Source organism: Capricornis sumatraensis, chromosome 15 (genome assembly GCF_032405125.1).
Source record: "Capricornis sumatraensis isolate serow.1 chromosome 15, serow.2, whole genome shotgun sequence".
NCBI lineage: Eukaryota > Metazoa > Chordata > Mammalia > Artiodactyla > Bovidae > Capricornis > Capricornis sumatraensis.
In genome coordinates, this window is record NC_091083.1 from 19,792,749 (window position 1) to 19,814,156 (window position 21,408).

Consider the following 21,408-nt stretch of genomic DNA (forward strand, 5'->3'; position numbering starts at 1 on the left):
AAATCAGCAACAGGTGTACATACATACGTTCCCTCCCTCCTGAACCCCCCCACCCCATCTCCCACACCTCTAGGTTGTCAGAGAACACTGTGTTGAGCTCCCTGTTTTATACAGTAAATTCTCACTTGCTATCTATTTTACATATGGTAATGTATATGTTTCCATGCTATTCTCTCCAATTATCCCTTATTTTTTACTTAACAAATTTTTAATTAAAATACATTTATTATATAACATCACATAAGATTTATGTGTACAACATACACCTTATTGATATAATAGCCTTCTATATAGCATGAAGTCAGTGGCACTCATACTTTCCCCCAAGATCTCCAATTCCCCCACTATTTGCTTTCAATTTTCAAAAAAAAATTGACTCCCCTTTCTATCACCTTCCATTTCCCAGTTTTTTAAAATTTATTTATTGAAGTGTAGTTGATATACAGTATTGTGTTAATTTCTGCCATGTAGCAAAGAGAGTTATTTATACACGTATATATACATTCTTTTAAAAATTCTTTTCCATTCTGGTTTATTACAGGATGTTGGATATAGTTCCCTGTGCTCTGCAGTAGGACCTTGTCAGGTCTTGTGCTATCATGATCTAGTAGATTTCGAAAGTTCTGGAAGAAGAGCACATTTCAGAGATTCTCTTATAAAAGTATTTTGCCCTTTCCTCAAAGCCTCCTTTCATATGCTCCTCGCTGCCCCCCCGCCATGTTTGCTGTCAGTCATTCTCTTTTATGTTCACAGTGGTGGCCAACACACCCAGCGGGGAGGAGGTGATGTGAGCGACACCCTCTCATTTTGGGGGAAATCTGACTGGGGAAGAGTGAGGGTTCAAAGTTATTTTGTTCCTTGCGTCTTGCAGGCCACTTTCATGATGGCTTTCCTAGAGCTGATTCTCCTGCGTCTCTCATCACCCTACCTTCCCTGGTGCTGCTGTGCACACTATCATGTTGGTGGGGATGCAAGAGGCCATGGGTACAGTTGATGATGTAAGGTGGAAGGAATAGGTCAGCTGGTCCTAGCTGCAAGAGGAAAAGGGCTGATTTAGCATCCTTGAGAGCTGCTTTGGGAAGTTCTATGATGAGCAGATTTTTAGGAGGGGAGGGAGCGCTTTTTATAAACAGAGATACAGGGAAGGGCTTCCCTGGTGGCTCAGTGGTAAAGGATCTGCCTGCCAGTGCAGGAGACATAGCAGACGCAGGTTCAATCCCTGGGTCGGGAAGATCCCCTGGAGGAGGAAATGGCAACCTACTCCAGTATTCTTGCCTGGGAAATCCCATGGACAGAGGAGCCTGGTGGGCTACAGTCCACGGGGTTGCAAAGAGTCGGTCACAACTGAGCGTGCATGTGGCATGTGGCAACCAGGGAGTGCTGTGCAACCATGGTTGTTTTTTGTTGCTGTTACTATTAGGTTACTAAACCTAAATGTCTCCACCCCTTACGTTCATTTTCTTCTCTCTCCCCCATGATCTAGGTTCATGGTGATGCTTCTTTCTGTGGTCAAGGGATTGTTCCTGAAACATTTACGCTCTCTAATCTCCCGCATTTCAGAATTGGTGGGAGTGTCCATTTGATTGTCAATAACCAGCTGGGTTACACCACTCCTGCAGAAAGAGGAAGGTCTTCCTTATACTGTAGTGACATCGGTATGTAACCCAGGGTAGAGCTGATGTTGTTGAGTCAAATAAGGAACTCCTAGAGAAACTTATATTATAGTTCAGTCAGAACAGGGAACCTCACTGCTGGTCCCATTTTAATTTTTGGATCAGATATGATCAGCAGTCTCCAACAGTGTTGTTAATACTCCTTTCAAAGTCCGAGTGTGATCTTTCAATCCCAGGAAATAAGAGTAGAACTTAGAGGGTCCCATCTCAAATTGCTGATGTATCCAGTTGAATGATCTGGTATAATCCAGAGATCAACACAGTTAGTACAACTGGAGTAATTGTCTTTAGATATTCAGAGTACCCAAGACCACAGTCAAAAAGGATGTGTTCAACCAATAAATCTGGCCAAAGGGTCTGGTTGGAAATCAGATGTGAAGAAGCAAAGGCATCCTATTTTAACCTGTAGAAACTGACAATATTAAAAGAAACACAGGGCTTCTTATTATTCATTCTCTATTTCACAGAATTGAGAGAACTGTCAGATGGTGAAAACTGTACTGTTTTTACATCCAGACCCTGGCCTGGTTGCCATTTGGGACTATCTATGTGAATTTTTTGTGATTAGTTAGAGATTTTGAAAATTCATTCTCAACCAACTCTTTGAAGAAATCCTTTTTTTCCCCCTTAGGCTACATCTTTTAAAGACCTTTTTATCTCAGGAGGAAAGATAATAGTCATAATGATAATAACACACACACACATCCGTTATTAGGTACCAGGCTGTTAAGCACTTTATATGCATTAACTCACTGATGCTTTAGGACATCACTGGGAGATGGGAGCATTATTCCAGTGTCCCAGATTAGGAGACTGGAATTCATGACTTCACCAGGATCACACAGACACAAAAACTCTCTCTTGTCAGCTGGCCTCCAAAGTGCCGGTTCTTTTTTTTTTTGGTGGTGGGTGGGGAGGTGTTGCACTGTGTGACTTGCAGGATCTCAGTTCCCTGACCAGGTTGAAACCTGGCCTTGGCAGTGAAAGCCCAGAATCCTAACCACTAGGCTTCCAAGGAACTCCCAAAGTGCGGGTTCTTAACACCCAAGCCAAACTACCCCTACAATGTGGGCTGTCTCCCCAGGCGGGCAACAGGATTTGGGGATAGGTTCTTGGGGTGGACTGGCTGGCTTCATTTCTGTCTTCTCTGCCTCAGGGAAGCTGGTGGGCTGCGCCATCATCCACGTCAATGGAGACAGCCCAGAGGAAGTGGTGCGGGCCGCGCAACTGGCATTCGAATACCAGCGCCAGTTCCGGAAAGACGTGATTGTTGACTTGTTGTGCTACAGGCAGTGGGGCCACAATGAGCTGGACGAGCCCTTCTTCACCAACCCGGGCATGTACCAGATCATCAGGTATGAGGCTGAACCATCATGTGCCCTCTCCCCTACAGTGCTCACATTAGTATTTGTATTAGACTCACTTCAGGAAGGTGACCAGCTTTCCCAGTGTGCCTGGGACATGACAGTCTCAGTGCTCAAACTGGGACAGCCCTGGGCACACTGGGATAATTACCCTGCGGTCACAGGAAAGCTCCCCATGTTTTTCTAACTCTACATGTCTCCTCAGTGAAGAGACAAAGGGAATCTTAACAGCCTCACTTAGCAGGTGGGAGGACTGAACAGCCACCTCTTGAGATTTCCTTTTTAGATGCTAGAAAGTAAAACAGATCCCTCTTTCCTGCTTAATTTCCTCATAGACATAAAGCAGAGCCTTTCTGGTCATAGGTAGCAGACTGCTCTTGGAGGAACAAATCTGGGTTCTCCATTGAGCTTTTTTTTTTTTTAAGCCACCCAGTTTTCTTTTTTCCTTTTTTTCTTTTCTTTTGGCTGCACTGGTCTTTCTTGCAACCCACAGGCTTTTCTTGTTGCAGCACAAGGGCTCTCTAGTTTCCCCGTGGCATGTTGAATCTTAGTTCCTAGGCCAGGGATCAAACCCATGTCCCCTGCATTGGAAGGCGGATTCTCAACCTCTGAACCACTGAGGAAGTCCCTCCATTTAGCTTTGAACTTAGCACCCGAATGATATGACTTAAGACCCCATTTTTAAGAATATGTCCTATCTACCTTTCACTTTTTTTAAGGATTACGGTGGTCAATGTGACCAGACTCTGTCATGTGAAATATTATGGGAATGCAGAGCAGCAGCATGGTTATTTCTATTTTTGTAAAATCCAGATGCAGAATAGTTACAGGCTTCTTCAAGCAACCTGAAACAGGTGTTGGCAAATTTGGTTCAAACTTTTTAAAGTAAAAGAATGCAGAATAAGTAGATAATGTAGGTCAGCCTCATAAATAACTGTCCAGAATTAACAATTGGTAAAAAACAAACAAACAAACAAAAAAAACTCCTCTACTCATTATTTCTGCCTGACTGTAGACAGAAGCTTATAAAGATAAACTTGTTTTCTCTAGATTGCCTGGAACAGGTGGTTACACACCATTACCTTTAAAAAACAAAGTTATTGGTGTGAAAGTCATATGACATAAAATAGACCTTTTTTTTTTGGCTGCTTGGCATGGCATATGGGATCTTAGTTCCCTTACACCCCCTGCAGTCGAAGTGTGGAGTCTTGGTCACTGGACTGACACGGAATTCCTTAAATGGACCATTTTTTTTTAACCTTTTTATTTTATATAGGCGTATAGCCAATTAACAATGTTAGTTTCATGTGCACAGCAAAAGGACTCAGCCATATATATATATGTATCCATTCTTCCCCAAACTCCCGTCCCATCCAGGCTGTCACATAACATTGAGCAGAATTCCATGTGCTATACAGTAGGTTAAAATGGACCATTTTAAAGTGAACGATTCAGTGTGAATTGTATTAATACAAGCACCTCCTCTGTTTAGTCCCCAAACATTTCCTACATACGTTTTTATAGCAATGACACTTCAGAATACCTTTGATAATAACTGTGTCTGTCTCTTTTTGATTTTTACAAACATAATTGATTTTTGTTTCCCTCCTCCTTGGACAGAGCGCGGAAGAGCATCCCTGATACTTATGCAGAGTACCTTATTGCCAACGGACTCACAACCCAGGAGGAGGTGTCGGAAATCAAAGCCTCCTACTATGGGAAGTTAAATGGCCATTTGACTAATGTGGCCCACTACAGGCCCCCTGCCACGAGCCTGCAGGCCCACTGGCAAGGCTTGGTTCAGCCGGAAGCTTGTATTACCTCCTGGAACACAGGTGTGCCTCTTGACCTCCTGCGGTTTATTGGCAAGAAGTCTGTGGAGGTGCCTGAGGAGCTCCAGATGCACAGTCACCTTCTGAAGATGCATGTGCAGGTAGGGAGCCCAGACACCCCCAGGCATTGTTTGTCCATCTCTCACAGTCGAGGAATTGCCATTGGTCTGGTCTTGTTGGTTGGCTGATGCTCTTGGCAGATATTTAATGTGAGTCATTAGTTTCTACAAACTGATCCTAGCTGAGTTTTGGTACGGACTCAGATTTTGTCTACCTCTAACTTCTATTTTTCCTCCACTTATTTGTTCATTCATTCATAATGTCTAGGGACTTCCCTGGTGGTCCAATGTGCCAAAGTCTAATTTGCCTTCCAATGCAGGGGGGTAGGGGTTCCCTCTTTGGTCAGAGAGCTAAGGTCCCACAAATCTCACTGCCAAAAAACCAGAATATAAACAACAGAAGCAATATTATAACAAATTCAATAAAGACTTAAAAAATTGTCCACATAAAAAAAATTTAAAAAACCCAAACATGTCTTATACATCATATGTACAGTTACTGCATGCCCATTATTAAAAACATAGCCACACAGGAATGCCCATTTTGGTTTTTCTGAGCAGAAGACACTTTCATCTTGGGTAGGCAGGGGGATGCCTTAAATAAAATGAATAAAAATCAATACACATAGTCCCCAAAAGCAACATTTGGATCTTTGAACATATTGAGGTTTTACCTATTGTCTTGTGTTAAGCATAAATTGACATACACTGCTCTGGTTTGCCTGCAACTTAGTGGTTTCCTGGAACATGGAACTTCCAGCTCTAAAACTGGGAAAGCAAGGAAATACAGGCCTTCATCTTTCTTGAACTTGGATGAAGGCATGATGAACTCTGGATTATTTTTAAAACACTAGCTTGGTTTGTAAGTTTCTATTATAGGTATGCTGCTGCTGCTGCTAAGTCATTTCAGTTGTGTCCGACTCTGTGTGACCCCATAGATGGCAGCCCACCAGGCTCCCTGTCCCTGGGATTCTCCAGGCAAGAACACTGGAGTGGGTATAGAGGCCATGAAAACAATCTGTGTACTCGCCATCCGACTGAAAGAGTAGAGTATTGCTTATACCATACACCCTACTCTCCCCACTCTGCCAACTCCCTGCTACCTCCTCTCATCCATCCGCCAGGTTAACCACTCACCTGAGTGCCTGTTTGTTTTGCCTGCTTTCAAACATCATATACTTGCTGTCATTAACCTTCTGCACTTCCTGTTGTATTTAATACTACATTTTGGAGACTTAGCCATTGTTGCATTACATTTTTTGAACTCAATGTGAAAAAGGATGTGAGCTCTTAAAAGTTTCTTTTCCCCTCCCCTTCAATTTTAGTCTCGAGTGGAGAAACTGATGGATGGAACAAAGTTAGACTGGGCCACGGCAGAAGCTCTTGCATTAGGCTCATTGCTTGCTGAAGGTACGACTTTTCTGTATAGCTGCACAACGGATAGGGGATGCATTATATGACATCTCTTATTCGTGATGCCTGCAGTTTTGAGTTACAGCTACCTTGTTTCATTTTTATTGACTAGAGAGGCTCTCGGGCGTGGTGACTCTTCTTACCTGAATACACTGTTTAATCTTAGTATCTAAGTCACGTTGATAACCTTCATCAGCAAACAGACTATGGAAACACAGGATTCAGGGCTGACTGTATTGGAAAGATATTTTCCCTAGTAATTGTAGGCCAAATGATGACTCTTCATTCTTAAACAATTCACTTTGACTACAGAGTTTTGAATATAGGACAGGTACATTTTAAGAAGGATAATCTATTAACTTAAGGGTGATTCTCAAGATGAGCTGGTGTATAAGAATTCAGGGTCATCAGGCCTTATTATGACTTAGGTTATTCATGGGAATCTGGATTTTTCTTTTTCCCTTCTTGCTTGCTTAAGGTTTTAATGTCCGTCTGAGTGGTCAAGATGTGGGCCGTGGAACTTTTAGCCAGAGGCACGCAATGGTTGTTTGCCAGAAGACAGATGACACTTATATCCCCCTGAACCATATGGACCCTAATCAAAAGGGGTTTCTAGAGGTAGGACATTTCGTTATCTAGTGTAACACCCAGGTGGCAATGATTGTAGCTACAGACTTCTTAGCAACAGATGTCAGTAACATCTGGACTTTGGGTTCAGTGCCTTTTGAAATAAGAGGGTGCTGGATGGATAGACAGTGCAGGTCGATCCACTTGGAATGGAAGTAGCAGACTAGCAAGTAGGCTAGAGCTGTTTCACTCGGGCTACTTATCTGTATTCAGGTAAATGCCAAATGGATGCTCATTTTGTCAATCCAAAATTGACAGTATAACCTACTTGTTGCTGAATTCATCAAAATAAAGCAAAGATGTGGATAACAGGCCAACGTTTCTTGACAACTTAAAAAAAAAAACCAACCACTTCCATAAGCTTATTTTATTCCCTAGGACTTAGCAGGCTTGATGAATTTATCTATTACCATGTATTTCCAGTCATTGAGTTAGATTCATTAGGGTCAAGAGCAGAGCCTGGGTCTCTTCATTTTTGTTTCTCTAACAACTAGCGTGGTACCTGGCACATGAAGTTTATTGAATTATCCTGTAAGATACAATTAGTGGCGTATCATCTTTTTTCCCTACTCTAGCGATTTGCCTGAGAGCATGGGGTTTACTGATATTCAATATTTTTAAAAAATACACTTGTCGAAAGGAAGATAGCAGGAAATTACTTAAAGGACATGTAACTCATATTTTCTTTAAATTAGTCTAAAATCCCCACCTTGATCAGTTATCTAGATTGGTGATCTAGATGCTGAAACGTTTAGTATTTCCCCCACCCAATCAATGTCTTTTATTGATTTGTGATTTGATATATGGTATCAGTTAACTTTGAATATTGCGCTAGGTCAGCAACAGCCCCCTGTCAGAAGAGGCCGTCCTGGGATTCGAGTATGGGATGAGCATTGAAAGCCCTAGCCTGCTGCCCCTCTGGGAGGCTCAGTTTGGCGATTTCTTCAATGGCGCCCAGATCATCTTTGACACGTTCATCTCTGGAGGTTGGTGTCTGGTGGACGAATCACACCAGTTGCATGGGGACAAGCGTACGGAAGGGGGCCATAGCTGTGGCCACAGCATCCCTTGCCCCACTAGCCGAGGGCCTGTCCTGTCATCCACTGGGGCAGAGCAGCTGTCAGACAGTTCAATATGACGTTGGGAAGAGCATGTAAGCCTCTGCGAGCAGAAAGACTGTGTCTCCTGGGGAGCGTGCTTGGCTCTAGGGAGTGGTGCCTATACTTGCCAATACTCCTAAGAGGTCTGATTTTCGGGTCTGCTTTTGGTGTGTGTTGAGGAACTACAGCATGAATAACAAGCAGGCAGCGGTGACACAGTGAGGACTTGTGATCAGAATGAATGTGTGTGTGTCAGTTGCTCATTCATGTCTGACTCTTATGACCCCATGGACCCCCGACCAGGCTCCTCTGTCCATGGGATTCTCCAGGCAAGAAAACTGGAGTGGGTTGCCATTCCCTTCTCAGGAGATCTTCTCAACGCAGGGATTGAATCTGGGTCTTCAGCATTGCAGGTGGACTCTTTACCATCTGAGCCATCAGGGAAGCCTGATTAGAATGAATGACAGTCTTGAAAAGCTGCTCCCTACAGCCCAAGGTCACACAAGTATCTCAGAGTTGGAAGTTGTGCATCTTACCAGGTTTAATCATCACTTACAAAAGCAGTGCCTGCTCACTGTAGAAATTCCAAGTATATAAAGTACAAGTCTGAGTCTCCCCCGAGACCCTCCCCCAATTTTCTGGGGGGAACCACCTATGGATTTTGTGTGCACACCTCAGACCCTTCTCGTGGTTGCTTCTGTGTAACTTTGTGGTCCTGAGGAAGAAGGGAGGCTTGAGGAGACTGGACTTGCCATGTCCAGAGACTCTTCTAAACAGTCTGCTTCTCTTGATTTGGATCTCAGATTCTAGGGCTCAGTAGTTGTGACACATGGGCTTAGTTGCCCTGAGGCATGTGGAATCTTCCTGGACCAGGGATTGGACCCTTGTCCTCTGCATTGGAAGGGGGATTGTTAACCACTGGACTATAGAGAAAGTCACTCCTTTTTTTTTTTAACCTGGAAACCTGCATCGAGCAAGTCCATCCATAGCATTTTTCAAACGGCATTTGCTCACTTCTCGTCTCTGTGTCACATTTTGGTACTTCTTGCAATATTTTAAGCTTTTGCATTATTAGTATATCTGCGATGGTGATTTGTGGTCAGTGATCTTTGATGTCACTATTGTGAAAAGACTGATTGCTGAAGGCTCAGATGATGGTTAGCAGTTTTAGGCAAGAAAGTTTCTTTTAATTAAGGTATGTGCATGGTTTTTCAGTCACAGTGCTCTTGCACATTTGCTAGACTGTGGTACAGTGTAAACACAAATTTTACACACAGTGGGAAACTAAACAATTCATGTGGCTCACTTTATTGCAGAGTCCTGGACTGGAACCTGCAATATCTTGGAGGTTTGTCTGTATTTTCCTCCTAAAGAGAAATCACGTGCAATGAAAATGGTTTTGAGGGGGTCCAGCAGCAATGGCACCCCATTCCAGTACTCTTGCCTGGAGAATCCCATGGACGGAGGAGCCTGGTAGGCTGTAGTCCACGGGGTCGCTGAGTCGGACACAACTGAGCAACTTCACTTTCACTTTTCACTTTCATGCATTGGAGAAGGAAGTGGCAACCCACTCCAGTATTCTTGCCTGGAGAATCCCAGGGACAGAGGAGCCTGGTGGGCTGCCGTCTATGGGGTCGCACAGAGTCAGACAGGACTGACATGATTTAACAGCAGCAGCAGTGGTGGTGGCGGTGGCGGTGGCGGCGGTGGCGGCGGTGGCAAACTAACAGGTGTCTTTCTGCCCAGTCACCTAGGGTGGTCTGGCACCTGCATTGCAGGTTCTCACGCCCACCGCTGCTTTACAGGCGAGGCCAAGTGGCTCCTCCAGAGCGGCATCGTGGTCCTCCTTCCCCACGGGTATGACGGGGCTGGACCGGAGCACTCATCTTGTCGAATAGAGCGTTTCTTGCAGGTATGTCCACTGCCTTCTAGATTCCAAGGAGAGTTTTCCCTGATTCCTAGGTGCTCTGAAATAGAACTGTCTCCTGCAGACACTCCTGAATGTGAACCTTGGACTGTAAGACATCGTAGTATTTTAATGAAATAGATCTAATGCAATGTCAGTCAATATTTTTTGGAAATACAATGCTTCAGGCATGTTAGTATCATGGTTTCATGGCAGTTAAAGTTCTTCTTATGTGGCAAATATCAGTAGTTTCTGAGTCAAGCTGATCATTGGAATCATCTAAATCATCATCATCAATCATCATCTTTTATAAACAGAGATATAGGGACCAAGGGCTTCCCAGGTGGCTCAGTGGTAAAGAATCTTTCTGCCAATGCAGGAGTCATAAGAGATGAAGCTTCTGTCCCTAAGCCGGGAAGATCCCCTGGAAGAGGAAATGGCAGCCCACTCCAGTATTCTTGCCTGGAGAATCCCATGGACAGAGCTGCCTGGTCGGCTACAGTCCATGGGGTCGCAAAGAGCCAGATGTGACTGAGGGACTGAGCACACTCGCAGGCACTAGGACCAAGCTGAGATCCGAGTAGTGATAGTATTTTCATAAAATGATTCATGACCATTAAAAATGTGAAGTAACAACCCAGAGATTACCATTATCTTTTGGTAAGAATCATTACCAATGCCACTTAGTGCATATTACTTCCTAATTTTATTTTTTTTTTAAAACAAGCTCTGGCCAGTTTTATTAAAGAAAAATTGTACATGATTTACTTTTCGCCAGTCTGGTCTGGCATGCTTTGAATAATATCAGAGTCACCTGGATCAATGAGAGCCAGTGTGCATACTCTGCAGTATTTTCCACATGCTGTGCCCAGTTCAATATTATTGCCACTGTAGTGATGGACACCAGTTTTGGCCAACATGGCATAATACTCTTTTTCAGATTTCCTCAAGGCTGGGCAGTTGTTGGCGAGGATGACCAGTTTCGCTTTGCCTTGTCTGATCATTTTCAGAGTCTGTTTGTACCCCAGCACGTACTTTCCACTTTTCATAACCAGCTGGAGCCTAGAGTTGATCGACTCCAGTGACTTTTTCGTCTTCTTTGCGGCCACCATCTTCTTGCCTTAGATGCGGGACGCCCCCAACCAAGAGCAGCCGCCAAGATGGCCAGGGAGCGAGAAAGGAAAACCTATATTTTATTATAAAAAATTTCAAGCGTAAAGAAAAGGTGGAAAAATTTTACAGAGAATATTCACATGCCCATTTGCTACATTCTGCCATTAATATCTTATTTTAATGTTTTATCATGTATCTATTCATCTGTCATTCCTCTATCTATCTGTAAATCCATGTAATTTTTGCATGTGTTTGAAAGTAAACAAAGACGTCAGTACACATCACCCTAAGTATGTGCATATCAGCAATTATCTTAGCATGCATGCAGATAAAATATAGATAAAGATGATAGATTACTAGACAGGTTGATAAAACAGTAGATAGATAAATGCATATAACTGTTTGGTTGGTAAAGACAGATAAATAATTTCATAAAAATTAGATTGCAGAAATAAATTACAAGTAAATTAAAAGAATTGAGTGTGAAATACAAAACTGTAATTTTTCAAAGAAGTTTAGGAAATGAGTACGCAAAAGATACAATTTGGGAGTCATCAGTTTTGTTGTTGTTTTGGGGCATGCAGCCCAGCTTGTAGGATCTTAGTTCCCTGACCAGGGATCAAACCCAGGTCCTAGCAGTGAAAGCACCGAGTACTAACTGATAAACTGCCAGGGAATTCCTCTCCACTGCTTCTTGACTGCAGTTAGAAGACATGCCTCCACTTTCTGTCCCAGCAGTCTTCTGAGAGTTCATTCCTCTTCCTCAGTGTTTCAACCTTGTTAGCTGTTTTTATTCTTGTCTGTAAAAAAATTATCCTTGCATTTATTTCATCAGGCGAGTGAGATTCAGACAGTTCATCCTTCTAACATATTCCCCCCACAGGCATCAAAGTCTGTATTTTTCAAAAAGTCCCTTCCAGATGCTTCTTTTTTAAACTTTAATTATTTTTGGCCGTGCCACACAGCTTGTGGGATATTAGTTCCCCAACCAGGGATTGAACCTGTGCCCTAGACAGTGAAAGTCTTGACCACTGGACCATCAGGGAATTCCACCTCTTCGGATGCTTGTTGCAGTCCGCCGTGTTTGGAAAGAACCACGTTAGAACACAGACTCGGCAGATGGGAGCCATCAGGTCTCTCCTGGTGAATTCTTCACAGGTCATACATTTACCTTCTGGTCTTCTGTGAGAAAGAGACACATCTCCTCTCCATCTCGTGGAGATACCCAGTTCCCCTTAGCATAGCCTGTGCCCTTAGGATGGAGTGAGCTGACTCGACTGTTGGCTCCTTCCTCTCACTTCCCTCCCAGATGTGTGACAGCACAGAGGAGGGTGTGGATGGGGACACTGTGAACATGTGCGTGGCTCACCCCACCACGCCCGCCCAGTACTTCCACCTGCTCCGGAGACAGATGATTCGGAACTTCAGGAAGCCCCTCATCCTTGCTTCTCCGAAGACACTGCTCAGACTTCCCGTAAGTAGAAAAAGCTGAAGGCTGGTTTGTCAGTCTTTCTCCTCTGGCCATATTTTCCCCTGCATTTCCCTCTCTCTTGTACATCTGGTTACAGTTCAAAATAATAGAAATGTCTCTTTAGTTTTAGTTGGCTATGCTGCTATGTCTCTCTTTTTTTTTACCTTTTCAAGAATAACTAGAAATCCAGGTCGCTTGCAGTTTCATTGTTGTGAAGGACAGGCATAGCAGATATTATCACCCTGGAATCCCAGCCTGAGCAGAAATAATCTTTTAGAAAACATTTCAAAGTCCAAATGGTGTCAGCACTGCTACGTTTATAGTTGCAAGTTGGGAATTCAAAGTACTTTGATGAAAACAAGTGGTTTTATTCATTGACTTTGTGTATGTGTGTATGTGTGTGTGTGTGTGTGTGTAGCAGAGTTTTATTAAAGTGAAAAGGGACAGAGAAAGGTTCTGACATAGACATCAGACGGGGGATGGAGAGTGCCCCCTTACTGACTTTTATTTAGACTTTTTTGGTGAAATGATTTATTACAGGTAGACTCCCTTTTGAACATTGTAACAATATAGCTCATCTATTCCCTGGCTTCACAAGGGTACATTTTCTCTTGATTTACTCTAAGTGTTAAGCACAAAGGGGTTTTTAAATCACACAAATATGCTAGTTTTCAAGCTGCAGAATTCAAGATAATAAGTACTTTTAAACATGTATTTATGCCATCTGCTATCATTTTTTTCAGGTTTGTATGAGAGTCTGAATTACAATTAAGTGTTCGTGTTTATTGGGATGCCACTGGTGAGGTGGACTATGTCGTTCAGGACTTGGCTGTACGAGACTGTTGTGTGCTTCTCACCAAGGTCAGAGAGTGTGTGTTTGGAAGTGACGGGTGTTGAGAGAAGCTACCAGGGATTTGGCTTCATGGTTGTCATTTTTGGCGGTTTCCAGCATTTGGAGGGGAGAGAGGTGACCCTGGCTCTTACTGTTGGTTGTGGGCACTGGAGCTCTCCCGGAGTGAGCACCCGCTTACGTGTGGCACTCCAGGCACCTCATCTGCCCCAGCCCGGCCTCAGGGGTCCGAAATGAGGGAACGCTTCTCAGCTTCTTTCACCAATGGCAGCAGTTCATTTGTTTGGTCTACTTGTTCTCTCTGTGAACAACACTGTGTGTTTTGAGGTGGCTTAAGGAACGTCATGAAACATTTGAGAAAAGTGAATGCAATCCCTTTCTTTCTTCCATTTTTTGCTTGTTTTTTGGCCATTACATGTGGCATGCAGGATCTTAGTTCCCTGACCAGGCATTGAAACTGAGCTCCCTGCTTTGGAATCACGTGGTCTTAACCACCGGACCGCCAGGGAAGTCCCTTTATGCGGTCTTTCTGATGGGGCTCTCTTGACACTGATATTTTGAAATATCAATGTGAAAGGGGCCAAGTCAAAATGTAAAGTTACTATAGTTTATTTCTAAGAATCATATACGTCTGGGATTCTTGAACCCAACTTTCATTGTATCCTTAAGGTTGTCATCTGCTCCCTCCATCATACCTAAAAGGAGACTAATGATATTAAATATATATATATATGTATGTATATATGTTACTAGATATTGAGTGACCAGTTAAAAGTTTTACTGAGAATTTCTTTTGCTGTTTGAAATTGAGAATAAGAGTTCATTTTCTGGCCCTAATGCTCCACCCCTCTCCCCAAGTCTAATATACAATTTATTAAACAAATAAGTGAAGCCTTCCTTGGGGAACTTAAAAAATACCAACAGCTATTCTATAGATTTTCAAATGAAAAACTATGGTTATTAAGTCATCAAATATCTTCATTAGACACGTAAGTCCTTTTGTTAGTGGAAAGTGAGCAGTACCAGTACTGAATTCTGATTTCTTCCTGAAAATTGATACAGTGATCTAGCAGAATATACACAGCCAACCCTCACCATGGATGGCCTACTCAGAGGTGACTTGCCATGTGGCAGACATGACTCAGAGGTACACCTGCCAAGTGGTACCAAAACCCCACCCCAGTTTGGTACCTGACTCTGAACTCCAGCTCCTTTTGATTTCTGCTATAGGAAGTGGGGACTGACGAAGGACTCTGGTTCAGAAAGGAGAAAGATTGCCTCCTGCTATGTAGTCAGAGTGTCCCCTTTAGGGTTTCCCAGGTGATGCTAGTGGTAAAGAACCCACTTGCCAAGGACGGAGACTTAAGAGACTTGGGTTTAGTCCCTGGGTCAGGAAGATCCCCTGGAGGAGGGCATGGCAACCCACTCCACTGTTCTTGCCTGGAGAATCCCATGGACAGAGGAGCCTAGTGGGCTACAGTCCATAGGGTCACAGAGTTGGACACTACTGAGGCACTTAGCAATAGCTAATATTATGTTTTTAGATTATATCACAATATTCCAGCATTTATATGGCTGTCCTCAATGACCTTGACTAAATGTCATACTCAGCTGGGACTAGACTATAAGGAAACTAACTTAGATGACAGCAGAAAAGATCAAATCCTTCACCTTGGGCTTCATCAGTTTTCTACTTTAAGTTCTTTACAAGTATTTATTTTGGGGCTGTACCACAAAATATTTATTTTGGGATCTTGGTTCCCTGGCCAGGGATTGAAACCCAGGCCCTTGGCACTGAAAGTGCTGAGTCCTAACCACAGGACCGCCAGGCAATTCCCAACAAGTATATATTGAAATTGAGCTTAGTAATAAAATTTCTTCTCACAATATTCTTATATTGTTCTGATTGATGGTTATGTTTATAAATTATCATCAAAATCCTAAAGACAGAAATAATTGCACTACGTTAGCTATGCTGGCTTACAATACAAATTCTATATAATGTTGCTTCTGATTCCCACAGATTAAGGCAGATTTTTAATTGATAATCCAGTTGAGTCATCAAACAGAAATTCTAATTGTTAAAATTTTATCATGGCACCAGACAAAAGGTAATAGTCTATAACCTCAGAGAAACAATTTTATCCTGAAGTATGCAGAACAGATACTTCTGAGAAAGATACTATGTTTATCAGTACATATGTTTACTTATAGGGAGAGAATTTTGACACTAGTCCTTTGAAAGATCCCTTGTAAGTGAAAGCATTTTTAGCTCCTGTCCATTGGTTTATAGATTTGTGTCTTTTTCTCCCCTTCCTTAGGCAGCTGTATCAACTCTTCAGGAAATGGCACCGGGAACAACATTCCAACCTGTTATTGGAGATTCATCTGTGGATCCAAAAAAGTAATCTGAAGTGGAGCTCTATTTTCATACTCTGCAGTAGATTTGTGAAGAGTGGGAGAACTCGTTCATGTTAAGTGAACCAAGTGACCCTAATCTCTATTCTGAAACGTATAAGTCCTTTAAGTCTATGGTGTAGGAGTTGGATTATGCACAGAAGAGTGAAGTTTGGAGTGCTGCTGCTGCTGCTGCTAAGTCACTTCAGTCGTGTCCGACTCTGTGCGACCCCATAGACAGCAGCCAATCAGGCTCCCCTGTCCCTGGGATTCTCCAGGCAAGAACACTGGAGTGGGTGTTATTAAAAAAGGTTTCCCACTGCATACCATGACTGAAACCCACTACAGCGCCCCCACTGCTTCAGAGGCAAAGCATTTCAATCTCTGTGGTCCCTCCTTTCTTCTGCTACAATTCTTACCCTTTTGTAAACAAAATTAATTAATTATTAAAAAAATTTTATTTTGGCTTCTCAGGTCTTAGTTGCAGCACACGGGATCTTCAGTTGCGGCAGGTGAACTCTTAGTTGCAACGTGTGAGACCTAGTTCCCTGGCCAGGGGTGGAACCTGGTCCCCTGCATGGGGAGATGGAGTCTCAGCACTGGACCACCAGGGCAATCCCTACAATTCTTATTTTAAGATATTTCTCCCCCACCCAATTGTCCCTTTCCTGCCCAACAGGGTTAAGAGTCTGGTGTTCTGCTGTGGCAAACATTTCTATGCCCTGATGAAGCAAAGAGAATCTTTGGAGGCCAGGAAGCATGACTTTGCCATCATCCGAATAGAAGAACTCTGTCCTTTCCCACTGGATTCGCTGCAGCAAGAGATGAGCAAATACAAACACGTTAGAGGTAAAATAAGATATCTGAAATGTATTTGGAATATCTCAAATGAAAAGCTGGTACAGGGGAAGTGAGAGTTACTAGAAAGTTGACTCTCATGGAATCTGGAGATGTGAGAATAGTTCAGCTAAAGCCACTGTCTGCTTGTCTTTTCTGGTGTCCCTTTCAGTCTCCCTCCCTCTCATATATGACATCTAATTTCTTGAGTTTGGAGGAATGTGATACTATCAATGCTACACTATCATTTATGATAAATCCAGTATGATTGTAAAAGATAAGCCTTTTCAGCAAGTGGGGCTGGAATAATTGGATATCTATATGCACCTAACACAGAAATTAACTCAAAGTAGATCACAGACCTAAATGTAAAGCTGTAAAATTTCTAGAAGAAAATGGATGAAAATTTTTGTGACCTTGGGTTAGGCAAAAAGTTCTTAGATATAATACGAAAAGAATGTTCCAGAAAAGAAAAACTGGATTTTACCAAAATGAAAAATTTTTGCACTGTGAAAGGCACTGCAAAGAATATAAAAAAGACAAGCTGAAAGCTAGGAGAAAATATTTTTAAATATTATACATATCTGACAAAGGAATATCCAGAATGTTTAAAGAGCTCTGAAAACTCAACAGTGAGAAAACGTATAATCCAGTTTTTCAAAAGGTGCAAAAGAATTGCAGTGGCATTTTACCAAAGAACCACATGGCAAGTAACCATATCAAAGGATCCTCAACATAATCAGTGATAGAGAAATGCAAATTAAGCTAAAGTGAGATATGACTACATACCAATTCAAATGACTAAAATGGAAACAAAAGAATATGAAGGACTGATAAGGATGCAGGGAAACTGGTACCCTCAGTCACTGCTGGTGGGGACACAGACTGGTCCAGTCACTCTGGAAAACAGTTTGTCAGTTTCACATGCCGTTACACACAGAGGTACTGTACCACCCCGCAGTCCCACTCCTAGGTATTTACCCAAGAGAAAGGAAAAATCCATGTATGAATGTTGATAGCATCTCTATTCATAATTGCCCCAAACTGGAAATGATTCGAACATCCTTCAACTGGTGAATGAAGATACAATCTCTTTGTGGATCCCTACAATATCTTAATCCTCAGCAATGAAAGAGAGTGAACTATTGCAGTTGGCAAAATCACCAATGGATTTTTCTAATTCATGGAAGCCAGACCCAAAAGGCTGGCTGTGTGATTCCATTTATCTGCTTGATCTGGAAAAGGCAGAACTTTGTGGCTAGAGAAAAGATCAGTGATTGCTAGAGGCTAGGGGTGGGAGGAAGAGTTGAGTATAAGGGACAGAATGAGGGGATATTTGGGATTGAGAGCATTGTTCTGTATCATGGTGGTGATGGTGATGGATATATGACTATGCATTTCTCAAAAAAAAAAAAAAAGATAACACTGTGCCATATTCAAAAGGTATGTATTGAGGATATATGTGTGTGTTTGTATGTATGTGCATATGGCTCAGATGGTAAAGCATCTGCCTGGAATGTGGGAGATCCAGGTTCAATCCCTGGGTCAGGAAGATCCCCTGGAGAAGGAAATGGCAACCCACTCCAGTATTCTAGCCTGGAAAATCCCACGGATGGAGCCTGGTAGGCTACAGTCCATGGGGTCACACAGAGTCGGACACGACTGAAGTGACTTAGCAGCAGCAGCAGCAGCAGCATATATATACATATAGATAGCATGTATGGTATGTGCATGTATGTGCACACACACATACATATTGTGTGTTTTTGTGTGTGTAGTATGTTGTATATATATTTACTTGCTGTACTGAGATGAAATTTCTTCTTTTATAGATGTTATCTGGAGTCAGGAGGAGCCTCAGAACATGGGTCCTTGGTTTTTTGTTTCTCCAAGGTTTGAGAAGCAACTGGCCTGCAAGGTAAAAGCTCTTCCTTGCAGTGTTTTGTGTGTGTCCCATTTCCTCTGGAGTGCCAACAAATAGGTTTATCCCCTATTATCAGTCCAAAGTTCTATAAAGATAAACTAAAATATAAAATCTAGTTTTAGGCTTCTCTTTCAGACTAAACTTCTGAGTGTTCAGCAAGTTGTGTATGTGTACCTACTAGTATTATGTTAAAAAAACAAAACAAAAACACTGATTATACTCAAAAAGGTAGAAGACCTACCTGTTGGCTACCTTTCCTATTAGCCTACTCAGCAGCATTCTTGTCCCAAAGATTAGTAACCAAGCCCCAGGGGAGGAGAGCCATGAGCTGGCTTGTTTTACAATAACACTTATTCCAGGCCCACCTGCAAGGCTGGTAAATATCAAAGGCCAAGTTCTTAGTTATGTTTTAGGAAGATAAACACAAGAGAAGAACAATCATGCTTGCTTCTGTTTGTCTTTCTATTCTGCTTTGTTTAGAACTCAAGTCACTTGATATCAGCTTCAGTTCAGTTCAGTCGTTCAGTCGTGTCCCATTCCTTGCAACCCCATGAACTGCAGCACGCCAGGCCTCCCTGTCCATCACCAACTCCCAGAGTTTACCCAAACTCATGTCCATTGAGTCAGTGATGCCATCCAACCATCTTATCCTCTGTCGTCCCCTTCTCCTGCCCTCAATCTTTCTCAGCATCAGGATCTTTTCAAATGAGTCAGCTCTTGGCATCAGGTGGCCAAAATATTGGAGTTTCAGCTTCAACATCAGATATCAGCTTACCAGGCTCCAATCATTTTCACCTGTGAATAGTTCTAAATTAGAAAACCCTGCAGCTAAAACCAAGTAACAGTTACCTAAGAACAGGACAAATTCCTGAATGTGTCTCACCTTATGCCTGGAATTTAGTTTTCAGTTGTGACACAGATCTCCCTGTAATCTAGTTTATGTCATTCACTACTTTCTAAAAGGGTGATTTATGGTTAAACAGCTTAAGAGAAATACATTCGTGTCCCTGGGCGAGCTAAGCAGAGGTATGATTGATTTCAAATGTCATTTTATTTCTTTTCTGTTTCCACAATAGCTCCGTCTTGTGAGCCGACCCGCGTTGCCAGTACCGGCTGTGGGAATCGGCACCGTTCACCTACAGCAGCATGAAGAAATCCTCACCAAGACCTTTGCCCCATGACGTCCTTTGAAGAAATACTACTTCCTTGTAAGAAAACTGCCATGAAAAGAAAGGCTTGTCTCCTCCAATCGCTAGGTACCATGAAAAGACTGTATTCCTGGAAGACGTTGAGATTGATGAGGGTGGAGGAGAGGTGAATCTAGAATACATGGCACAGCCAAAGGAATTGTTCTTTGAGACATGAATCCCACAAGTCGCTTTCCTCCTTAATGTACCATAATGTTATATTGTTTTAGATCAGAGTGAGTTGTAGAACTGGGTCCTGATCCAGATGTCTTTAGACTCTCCTCTTTCTGATTAACTGTATGTACCCAGGAAAAGTTCTTGAACAGGAATTTATTGCTTCAAGAATCCCATAGACAGAGGAGCCTGGGGGGCTACAGTCCATAGGGTCACAAAGAGTCCGACACAACTGAAGTGACTTGCAATTTTCTTTTTTGGGGTTGATCAGGTCACTCTTTATTGAAACACAACACACCTGCCAGGGGAAGTCCAAGGACATCTCTGGAACAGGGGGAGACCCCAACAGTTCCTTATACACGTAACACCCAGGCATATAGTGTGAGCCAGGGTCCCACTGCTGTGTTTCCTCCAGATTTTCTTACTGCGTGTCACTTTCATGAATCTTCCCTTCTTTATTCAAAGTCCTTGAGTACCTATATTTTAATTTTATGTCATCTCTGGTGCTGCTTTCCAGCCACTGTGAAAAATGTTTTATCAAATACTATAGCAAAACTGTATTATTCCTGATTTGTGTTCTTCAGGATCACGATTTTACCCATTATCCTTAAGTATCGGTCCTATTAAATATAAACCTCTGGGTGTAGGATCCTTAGCACATTATTATTGAATTGTAGCTACAGTGAAATTGATTGGTGGTCTACTTTGCCATAGTATCTTTTTTTTGTCCCCCTTAACTATTCTTGCCGCAATACCTTAATATTTTTAATTAACGCTGGGCGGTGTCTGATATGGGGATTTCAGCCACTGGTTGATCAGCCTCGCCTCTAAAAGTCCCTGCTGTCATACGATGTTTATTTGTGGCACTTAAGGATCACTTTGATGGCAGGAACTTCCCAGTGTTAGGTGCTTCGGGGACTTCTAGAGATCACCAATCTATTCCCTTATTCGGAAATTAGGCTTAGTACTGGAGAGTATAACTAAACATCAGCAAACTTCCTAGCTTTATATGGCTTGGTGCTGCAGAAACTACCATATACCATTCTTGTGCCATAATACTGTTTTTTCAGAAATGGGAGAATACCCGAGGCCCTGGAATACCCTCTCCACCTTTACTGGCAACTGTCAGTGTCTTTTAGAACCAATGTATAGGTTGTTCTGGCCGCAGCAGTAGATTAGTGATTCACATCGTAAATCATAAATCATGTAACTTAGTACCATGAATGTCAGCCAATAAAATCACAAGGATCTATTTAATGAGAATGGTTATCAATGTTGTATATTAAACTCGAAAAAAAATAAAAGCACAGGGTCATCTTTTTTTCAGATCTCTTGATTTCTTGAGTTAAAATATTTCAAAAGTCTAAGCACAAAATTAGATGGAAGACTAGAGTTTTTTAAATTTAGATCTCTCCAAATGTCTAACCTTACACCTCCCAGGTCTGTTTCTTGTTAATCTTCAAGTTGAGCCATGAGATATA

General features: G+C 42.4%; 1 protein-coding gene and 1 pseudogene across 1 annotated transcript in view; one reads left to right on the plus strand and one right to left on the minus strand.

Annotated features, from left to right (window-relative positions):
• Positions 1–21,212, plus strand: part of DHTKD1 (dehydrogenase E1 and transketolase domain containing 1) — a 36,571-nt gene extending 15,359 nt beyond the window's left edge. Inside the window, exons 6-17 of the mRNA XM_068986897.1 lie at positions 1,484–1,655; positions 2,830–3,028; positions 4,658–4,970; positions 6,254–6,338; positions 6,820–6,959; positions 7,804–7,954; positions 9,874–9,980; positions 12,397–12,561; positions 15,730–15,812; positions 16,485–16,654; positions 18,475–18,560; positions 19,643–21,212. Of these exons, the coding sequence (XP_068842998.1) occupies positions 1,484–1,655; positions 2,830–3,028; positions 4,658–4,970; positions 6,254–6,338; positions 6,820–6,959; positions 7,804–7,954; positions 9,874–9,980; positions 12,397–12,561; positions 15,730–15,812; positions 16,485–16,654; positions 18,475–18,560; positions 19,643–19,747 (1,776 nt within the window). The 3' untranslated portion in view covers positions 19,748–21,212. The remainder of the gene's footprint in view (positions 1–1,483; positions 1,656–2,829; positions 3,029–4,657; positions 4,971–6,253; positions 6,339–6,819; positions 6,960–7,803; positions 7,955–9,873; positions 9,981–12,396; positions 12,562–15,729; positions 15,813–16,484; positions 16,655–18,474; positions 18,561–19,642) is intronic.
• On the minus strand, positions 10,739–11,120 carry LOC138091757 (large ribosomal subunit protein eL30 pseudogene; annotated as a pseudogene).
• Positions 21,213–21,408: the final 196 nt, after the last annotated feature.